The following is a 10,681-nucleotide window of genomic DNA, read 5'->3' on the forward strand; positions in this document are numbered from 1 at the left end:
CCTCTGCAAACTGCTTTCTACCTGGAACATTATATCGAGGGCAAGTGTATGTAAAAGGTCTCTAAACTCTGGCGAATCCTTTATTCATATGGACGCATGTCCTCTATTATAAATCTGCACACTTTGTCAGTTATATGTAAAGCACAAGGAGTATTTCACACCAGTGAGCCCTGGTAAGGTTCTCTGGATTAGCTGCAATATTTTAGCTTTAGAATGTTCGGAAGTATCTCCACATGACAAACTCACATTTGCAGGGATCAATGATCTATTGTCTGTCATCTTGTACTATCACATTTCCTGGGATGGTGCTTGTTCATGTGGTATACAAGATTAGCAGTTCCACCAGAAAACTTTAATTCTAAATCAGAAATTATTATAAGTAGTGAAATATGGCTAATATTAATTTATAATAATAATATAGTTCGCTTGCTGCTTATCAAAATTTGCATCAATATTGCACAATATCAATATAAGAAAGTCATATTGCGATTATTGTATCTGCAGTTAATACCACAGTATACCAGTATTCTTTATTATTGTGCACCCCTAATATTCATTAGCATAAATAGTCTATAAATGAAGGGTGTTGGTGGCCATATGGTACTAGTGTAAGTAGTATATAAATGGAGGGTGTTTGGCCATATGGTACTAGTATTATTAGTATATAAATGAAGCGTGTTTGGCCGTATGCTACTAGCATTAGTAGTGTATAAATGAAGTGTGTTTGGCCATATGATTACTAGCATTAGTGGTATATAAATGAAGGGTGTTTGGCCATATGGTCCTAGCATTAGTAGCATATAAATGAAAGGTGTTTGGCCATATGGTCCTTGCATGAGTAGCATATAAATGAAAGGTGTTTGGCCATATGGTTCTAGCATAAGTAGTATATAAATGAAGGGTACTAGTAAGTAGTATATAAATGAAGGGTGTTTGGCCATGTGATACTAGTGTAAGTAGTATATAAATGAAGGGTGTTTGGCCATGTGATACTAGTGTAAGTAGTATATAAATGAAGGGTGTTTGGCCATGTGATACTAGTGTAAGTAGTATATAAATGAAGGGTGCTTGGCCATGTGATACTAGTGTAAGTAGTATATAAATGAAGGGTGTTTGGCCATGTGATACTAGTGTAAGTAGTATATAAATGAAGGGTACTAGGCAATCAGGTGCTAGCATTAGTAGTCCATAAATTAAGAGTGTTGAACAATCTGGTTCCAGAATAAGTTTTGCTGTGGGTTTAACACCCTTTTTCAGCACATGATAGGCTATAAATGGTAGCAAGTGTATCTAATGGAGGAAGAACCTGGGAAGAATTAGCAACCCACAGGAAGATATTGACATCTTTTTCACATACCATGTTGACTGAGCCTTGGACTCAAACCCACATGGCCAGAGTTGAGATGTCAGTGATCTGTAAAGGTGATCACCTTAAACCACTCGGCTACCTGGGGCATCTACTAGCATAAGTAGTATATAAAGTAAGGGTGCTTGACCATAAGTTACTTGCATGTCCTTGACCATAGGGTACTAGCATATCCTTGACCATAAGTTACTAGCCTTTATGAAATTGTGGGACTGGTATGATATGTCATCTCTAAATGATGTCTGCTTTAAGCATGAAGAAATACAACACATTTTAGTTTTCCTTTCAAGTACATACATATACACAAGTAGATGGACATACATGGGCTGGATTATATGATCTCTAAATATTTTCCTTTGCATAGGACATTCATTGGTGATCCAATTTCCCCCAAGAAGGATGAAACACCAGATCAGTTTTCTGAAAGGGTAAGTATTGTTATGTATTCTTGGTCATCATCCTCATGTTGATATGTACATGTTTTCAGCTTTTCAGCTTGGAAAAATTAAATATTTTGGTTGAATGTCATGGATTGGAAAACGGGTTCAGTTGTTGCTGCACTAGGATCATTCTTTAGTTTTTGGTAATTAAAAAATATATTTATATGTATATAATATATATATAATATATTTATGAACAGTTTGACGCATAGCAGAATATTGACACACAGACATCATTGTAAACACATCAGTAATTTTAGGCTAGGCATGTGACTCAAAATACAGATTTAACATTGTGATTCTACATCAGACATTAAGCTTAACTGGGTATGTAATGACATCTGTGATTCCAGATCAGTCATGGAAGGTTAACTCGGTATGTAATAAAATAAGGGTAGGTAGATAGGTTTATTACCTATTTTTTCTTATCTTTTTTACTATTTAATATATATATGATGATTAGTATATATAATGTACTAAATGCTTCAAGTACTGGACAAAACCAGCTCAGTTAGATGCACAAATCAATTAGGGGAATTTTTTTTTAATCCTGGGGGAAAATGTGCTAGGGTCAACAATGAAAAACAGGGATGATCAGCCGACTAGAAATATACTCACTTTTTTAGCCATATGACATCTGTGATCAATGATTTCAGATCAGTTACATAAGATTAAAAGGGCATGTAATAGAATCAATGATTTCAGATCAGTTACTTAAGATTAAAAGGGCATCTAATAGAATCAATGATTCCAGATCAGTTACATAAGATTAAAAGGGCATCTAATAGAATCAATGATTCCAGATCAGTTACTTAAGATTAAAAGGGCATGTAATAGAATCAATGATTTCAGATCAGTTACATATGATGAACTGGTACCGTAATAATAACATATCTTACAAGTGAGGTTTATTCTTATAAATAAATATTTGTCTCATGGGTCAGGCTAGATTTGAACATTTATCCCAGGTGTCATGCTAGACTTGAATTTGTGGAAGAAGTGACTTCCTTTTGGACAGAACAGGGAGAAGTGAGAGTTGAACAGAGATAAGTGGAAGCAAAAAAATGCATAAAAAATTTATTCCGGGATCGCGTAGGTCTTCGCCAGTGTCACAAACTTCGATTGTTTTTCCTTATTAGCTGCAAAACATACCATGTGGCTTTTTTTGTATGTTGGTGACATTGTTGGCTGTTTAAACTTTTATATACAACCATAGGTTTGGAGTGCAAAAATTCAGAGGCCCCATGAAAGGAAGCTGCAAACTGGATATAAAATGCACTGAAATTTATCTGTTGTTACATAAACAAATTCTTTGTGCATACTGACAAACCATCTAAACAGTGCATTGTTATATCATAATCTGCTTATCCTGACATCTAGCATGAGTTCTGTATGTTGTGAAATATCCGCTTTTTTGTTGTTGACATTTCTGGTAACGGAGATCAACCGGACGAGGCATTGTCTAGTAATCTATCTTTCATCGGATATTCGGTGCTCGCTAGTAATTAATATATTTACAAAGACTGACATTTGTGTGTGGATGGTAAGTAAAATTCCTCTTCGTTTCACTCAGAATTAAATCCTTCAAAATGCTCAGGTTTTCTTTAATAATCCCTGTCATCAGAACACCTGCGTCTCTATCATCCGTTGACCCTTTGTTAATTTTCAGACAAATGCTTGGAAGGCAGCATCACGCTGCTACCACAAATGTTAAAAAACAAAAATACATCTTACTTATTGGTTTATTCAATAGGCATGGAGGGACAGTAACTAGAATAGTCGAAATGACGGCCAATTCACTTTTTTAAAATGTACCCGGATAAAATAGTTTGCTGAAATTTCAAAGGAAACAGATTACCTTTGAAGCACCGACTGTTATGAAAACATACTCTGCAAATGGAAAAAATACGTCTCAATCATGCAGTACAATTATTTGATGTCGCCACCACAATAAGAAATGGGCATTCATTTGGTTCGCCAAAGCTGTCCTTTAGCGGTGACTTCAATAGCGCATGCACCCTTCATCAAAGAAAGCCAACTACAATCTTTCAATAACAGCAAAGAACTTTTCTCAGAGGAAGTCAATACCAAACTTAAATAAAAGTGGTGGAATCTGATGGATTTTTGCATTTTCCAACACGACTGGAACACGTTAACTATGCTGTGAAAGTTTCCATTTTGTAGAGATAAAGTTTATGCCAATGGCGGCTTAAAACGCAAACTAACTTTTATTGACTTGGAACGTACTTTAAAGTAAATGTGCTTCATCATTGGTTATGTGATTGTGCCATGTTTTTCCACTGAATTCAGACCAATATGACCTGTTACAAAATTAATGAATATTTTAAAGCTGTGTGTGCATATTTTCGATGGAATCACTTGTATTGTGGATTCAGTGTATATGATGAGGTTCGCAGGTGAGTACACGGAGTTGATACTCTATTCATGCTATACATTAGACGTTTATATATAAACAGGATTCACGTATATGTACCAATTCATGGTTCTCTAAATAAACTAAACTATTATATTATGTCTTCTCTGTTTTCACTACAGGTGTATTTCTCATTTAATATGCATCAATTCAAGATGGTAACTGTGCTGACAAAGCACGTATTTTACCACCCGCCTTTATTACCCACACACACACACACACCCCACAATTTTTTTGGGGGGGTGGGGTACATTTTCTTCAACTAACTGACTTGGATGCATATAACACAGTTCGGTATATAACGCAGTCGGGTTTTATGGCTCCCAACTACCGTGCTATAGCAGAGTCGCACTGTATATATATGTGTGTATGTGTATGTATGTATGTATGTGTGTGTGTGTGTATATATATATATATATATATATATATATATATATATATATATATATATATATATATATATATATATATATATATATATATATATATATGCCGCTACTTTGTGTATCCTCTGATCAGCTGATTTTAGTCACAACACGTTGGCTCTAGTAGAGAGTAGCCATTTTGAGATATTTCCTCATACATCGAAATGCTCATTACTCATTCGCATATTTTGTATAACAATACAAGATTTTAAAATCAAATTACTTGCACAAACATTCAAAGATGAGAATCATATATTGAGGTAGTTTTGTTATAACTGATTATATCTAATAATATTATGTTTATTTAGAAGACTTAAAAGCACAGAGCTGTGTGTTTATTACAGTTGTGAGGTCATGTTCCGTTAGCTTGATCGATTTGGATAGGCTGATCGATTGCAATACCCACCAATCCATGCTTTGTTTACCAGAACAGTCGCATGTGCCAAACTTGTATATTAACAGCGTCATTGTTCCAAGTAAGGGGTGCAGATAGTAGTTAAGTAAGGGGGCAGATGGAAAAGGATAGAGAAAAGGACTGGTCAAGATTGAGCCTTAGAATAAAGATTTGAGAGAAAGATTGATTAAATCAGGAAAAATGAGAGAATTAATATACAAAAACATTGAAAAAGGAAAATTCTTGTATGGAATTTTGAGGTATAATTTGGAGCATAGACTTTGAACTAAAACTTCTCATAACCAGACAAATTTCTTACACACGAATTTCGGAACCCAAAATTGATTCTGAAACTAAAAACTTCTTATCTCAAACAACATAATTTGCCCACATATTTTTAACAATCAGGCTTAGTTTTAGTAATTTATGAACTTGATTAGATAATCGAGACACACCCCATTATGGATGTATATACAGGTATATTTCAGCATGTAAAATTGAATCTGTAAACTGGTGGATTATAGTTTTTTACACATGAGAAAGTGTCAGATAAATCTGTCCAGAATTTTTATCTTTTTATTGTTTTTTTTTTTATCTCTGTTGCTTGAGTCAGTTGAGTCCTTGTAGCTTAAAGATCCGGAAAATCTAAAATCCTGCGTAATTTTCCAGACCCTTGAAGTTATAGGATATATATATATATATATATATATATATATATATATATATATATATATATATATATATATATATATATATATATATATATATATATATATATACTGTGCATGTATGTGTTTCCATTCTCTTATTTGAATTATACCCTCTATTTCTTAATATGCATATCAGCAATATTTTATTTTCAAGTAGAAACTTTGTTGTATATTATAAACACATTTTATATGCATAAAAAAATCATGATATGCATATGCGGTGTATTTTGGCCATATGACTTATGAGCACTGTAGAAACTATACATTGTAGTGAATTTTAGCTGATATGAGTAACTAGATTACAATACAGTAATTGCAAGTTTGTAGAAATGCTTAATCAGTTACCCTTAAACAAAAAATATTTTTTTTAATGAAAGTTCACTATAAAATAGGAGTTGAAAAAATGTGTAAACTTGCTTTGAAACAATCCCTGTAACATGTACATGAGAGCAAATGCACATGTCTTCGTACCATATTGTTGATCTCAGTTTCTTTGTTGCCAGTAAAACATTGCCATAACTATTCATAGACAACACGCTGAAGCATTAAAGTCGGCATATGAATGATCAAAAACCTTCTTTCGAACCGAATTGAGAGAGCCAACATGTGATTGCATCTATTTTTAGAAAGAGGGGCTTTCTTAATGTGACAACTCGTATTCTAGCTTTGTTACAATAGTCCATTGATAGCACTGCTGATTCATGGTTTTATTAATTGTCTACTTATATGTAATAACATTAGACATTTGTTAAATTGTATTTGCTTTGCTGCTTTTTTTTTGGTGTATTTTCACAAAAATGAGCGAGTGAAAATAACTTTGACCTTACACCGCTCCTTGATTTCAACATAGCATTGTCCCATTCTTTTGGACCTAATTAACTGCATTTTTTTCTAAATCTTCAATAACATGATATTAGACTTTGCTTTATGAATCAAATATTTTCCTTAATGTTTTCCCAAATGTTTATCAAAACAGAGTGGTACTTCACAGACACAACAATGTCTGCCATTATTTCTCCCTGACAGGTTCACTTATGGTTTCAAACTATTTTATGAAGGAAATAATGCACTTGTGGCTGTTAAAACCTTCAGGTCAATAAGTTTAATCTTAAATCACACATTGTTATATACATACTATTGCTTAAGTATTCATAGCACAAATTTGTACATCTTTTATCATCAAATGATAACTTATGGAAATCAGACAGTAATAGTTGCTAAAACTAGGTATATAACGCATCTCTGCTGCAGCTTATTTGGGAAAGGGTTAATGGCGAATGTGAATGTGCAAAGAGTTTGTTTGTTGGCGCAACTAAATTAACACCAGCTATTTGATGGCTTGATGCCTGTGTTTCACTTTGAGCTATAAACACAACCAAAAATAATGGGCTACGGCAAGGGAGCATCTCAGAACCTATGGTCACTCAATGTACATTTAAAAAATCACAGGGTGAAATCATTTTCACTTTCCTAACAGAAGAAAGTGAAGTTTTCAATTTTTTTTTAGGTGACTTGGTTTCCCACTTCGCCTGGTAGCTTGACCCTGTATCCATGTGTTTAATGTAATGCATAGGCTTTTCACCAGCCATGAGCTTATCATGGGAATTTTATGGTAGCCTGTCTATCATTTCCATACCATGTTACTATATTATCGAATTAATTAATGACCCTTTAAGAAAAACAAAGATAATTACAATTATATATTCAAATATAATCAGCATGGCTGATGTTTAAATAATGGCTAGCTTGAATTTAAGACAAAATAACAGAATAGGGAAAAACATTTCTTTAGATTTTTCCTGTTGAATTCTTGCAAACAAAATATAAATGTTTTGGCAGGGGTAAATCTTATTATCTAGTAATTATCAGTTCGACAAGATTACTTGTGCAGTCTTTCAAATATTAAATAAACATGGTAACTTACTAAAGAGATCATGAATGCCAATTTGTGTACATGTTTACAGCAACAATAATAAATTTTGATATCTTTCAATTTTATTTTTTGCAGGTTGAAGCAGAAATAAAGCAAATGATTTTTAAGCATCAGAGAATTCCTGGAAGTATTTTACAAGCTCTCCTTGATAGGTTTCCATGGAAGCAGAAAACAAGTTGATGCAATTTAAATTTAGTCTCCTGTTGATGTTTAATTGGTGCATTTTCTTAGCTCATCTGATGGAACTCCAAGTGAGCTTATGGTATAGCCTTTTGTCCATCATTTGACATCTCTCTGTCCATCAACAATTGCTTGTGAACTCTCAAAACTTCATTTCTTGTCAGATTTTGATCAGATCTGGTATGTAAAATTATATAATTTTGACCCCAGGTAAGTTAAAATACGATCAACTTCCATGCATATTGAGTGGATCTTGACTGGCCACTCTGTGTGCATGCTGTAGAGGTCATATTTGAATCGGATTTTGTATGTAAGCTTATATTATCAAGACCTTGAGTGAGTTTGGTTATGAGAGTTCCAACCGTGCATATTAATGAAGTGATATTGCATCTGATTGGCTGAACTTGTATAGACTCAAGATGCCATATTTCTTCTTCAGATATGTTACCCGTCGTAATAACCTAGGAGAACTACTACTACCTCAAAAATCCACCCCTCCCAGTCTAAAACCTTTTAACTAGAAAGCTAAAAATGATCTGCTTTCATAGGTAGCAGTTAGAGTGATCTCCCCTTGATAAGGAGATTGGCACCAGATTTTGTCATTCTTAAGTTAATACTTCTGCATTTGCTGAGTAGTATGCTCTCTACTGATAGAGAGGCCTTGCAATTTATAAACAAGCATTTTGGAGCTTTCTCTTCCAAGGGAAATAACTCTATCAATTTCCAACTTTCTGTCCTTTCTACAAGGACAAAGTTTCTGGCTTTTCAGTGGCATCACTTTGCCATCCTCACACCATTTGGTACCCTTGGTACGTACTTGCATGGGTCACAATGGCATATTTTCATATGGCTAAACTTGTGTTTAATAGGTGCAGATCTGATTGTCATGTAGAAAACTTGTATAATATTGCTGTATTGTGGCAAGTTTTCTGTGTTAATCTAGTCTTTGTGTCCACTTTGTAGTTACATAAATGAAGCTCTGCTGATTTGACATGTGTAAACCATCACTGGGCCTTTTCTACAGGTAACATTGTCTTACAATTGATATTGTAGTGTCCAGTTTGTAATGACACTGAAGTGCATTTTTATGTGCTGTTCCATCATGACGGGACTCTGTTATATATCATTTATAAATCCCAAGTGTCAGCTGACACTTTTTCTTGTAGATGCCTTCCCATGAACATTAGTTGGCAGTTTTTTATAAATTACACACACTAGTTTTCCATTTGGATACCCAGCAGTTGACAGAGATATTGCAGTTTTGGGGATTAAAAATCAAACTTCAATAGGCATGGATTAAAAGTCTTTTAATGACACATGGCAGCCAGTATGCAACATTGTGGCCATGTGCTGTATGTTGGATCTAGTATCTATGGTAATCAGTCATCAAAACAGGACACAGCTTATCTTCTCCAACCTTGAATCTTGAGTCTGTTTCTAGAAGACCCACATCTAAACATAGTGGCCCAACAGATTCTGGCCACTGCCGTAATAGCAGCAATGAACTTAAAACTGGTGGAATAAGATACAATGATTTCTACATCTGCCTTTCTTAAGGACCATCATAAAGCAATCTATGCTTGCTACCTTTATCGTCAAATCTCTTTAATCATCAGGTTGACAAAATCTGGAAACAAGTCACCAAGGACACCAGTTTCCTTCCCTCCTAGTCTCAGCTACAGCAGAGGGATTTGCAAGGCAGTCAACAAAATGATTGAAGGGATGTCCTTGGAACACAGGCCACAGGGAAGCAGTCCTCCTAAATTTACAATCATCAGAAACCACTGTTCTCCTGAAAAGAAAATGGAAAAGAGGCAGAGATAGGGCAGTTAGCCAGTGTTTCTCTCCACAATACCTCCCTATCTCAAAGTGACATCTTTATGCTGCCTGGATCACAACCCTTTGCTGATGTAGTAGTACTTAGGAATGCTGGTTGTAAAAAGAATAAATCACAAAAGTTTGTTTCAGTATTTTCATGTTCTATTTTTTTGCCCTTGGTACAAGCAGCCCAAACTTCGACAAGGGAAGCAACTTTGTAACATAACATCTTTGTTTAGTGAGGCCAAATGAATACAAGGTGAGTTTCATTGATTCATATCATGAGAGAAATAACACTGCAGAATGAGAAAAGCTATGAGATGATACCCTATGAACCCAACAAGCGGTTTCCGAGGGACTCTATTGCTTTCAGTGACCTCCTTTGTCCAGGGTTTTCTCAGCTGCAAAAATGGCACTCATCGCCTGGTTATAAACCTAAGCATACATAATCAACTCTGCACTCTTTGGTTCACAATAGAACATCATGAAGGTTCTAAATGCTATCAAGTAAGAAGACTACGCAATCCTTGTTGACTTGCAAGAAGTGCAGCTTTTTGATTTGCCTACAAAGACTGCATTCTTCAAAAAATAGCAGGTGAGTTTTGTCTTGGAACAGGACATGTTATCCCATGTTACTCTCCTTCTCAACCTCAACCACTCCGGTGGCCTAGTGGTAAAAGCGTCCACTTTGGATGCGGGAGGTTGTGGGTTCAATCCCTAGTCAAGTGGTACCAAAGACTTAAACAAAAATGGTACTAACAGCTGCGGTGCTTGGCACTCAGCATTAAGAAGTTAGTGTTTGGACTGGTTGGCCTGGTGTCAGGATAATGTGACTGGGTGGAACATCATGCTACATGTCTGCGGCATGATGCCTCAGTGCTAGACATCACTATAAAACTCACACTACAGACATCATAGCAATATGACTGAAATATTGTTAAAGCTACGTTAAAAATCCAAATCTCTCACACACACACACAT

General features: G+C 35.0%; 1 protein-coding gene across 3 annotated transcripts in view; it reads left to right on the forward strand.

Annotated features, from left to right (window-relative positions):
- The window catches only part of LOC149807094 (DGAT1/2-independent enzyme synthesizing storage lipids-like), a 43,895-nt gene extending 34,043 nt beyond the window's left edge, over positions 1-9,852 (forward strand). For all 3 annotated transcript variants that reach the window (XM_089961870.1, XM_089961878.1, XM_089961887.1), the window contains exons 8-9: positions 1,731-1,794; positions 7,778-9,852. In XM_089961870.1, the coding sequence (XP_089817996.1) occupies positions 1,731-1,794; positions 7,778-7,882 (169 nt within the window). In that variant the 3' untranslated portion in view covers positions 7,883-9,852. The remainder of the gene's footprint in view (positions 1-1,730; positions 1,795-7,777) is intronic.
- The last annotated feature ends 829 nt before the right edge of the window (positions 9,853-10,681 follow it).

The sequence above is a fragment of the Sinohyriopsis cumingii genome, chromosome 1 (genome assembly GCF_028554795.1).
Source record: "Sinohyriopsis cumingii isolate HCF-2022 chromosome 1, ASM2855479v2, whole genome shotgun sequence".
Lineage (NCBI taxonomy): Eukaryota > Metazoa > Mollusca > Bivalvia > Unionida > Unionidae > Sinohyriopsis > Sinohyriopsis cumingii.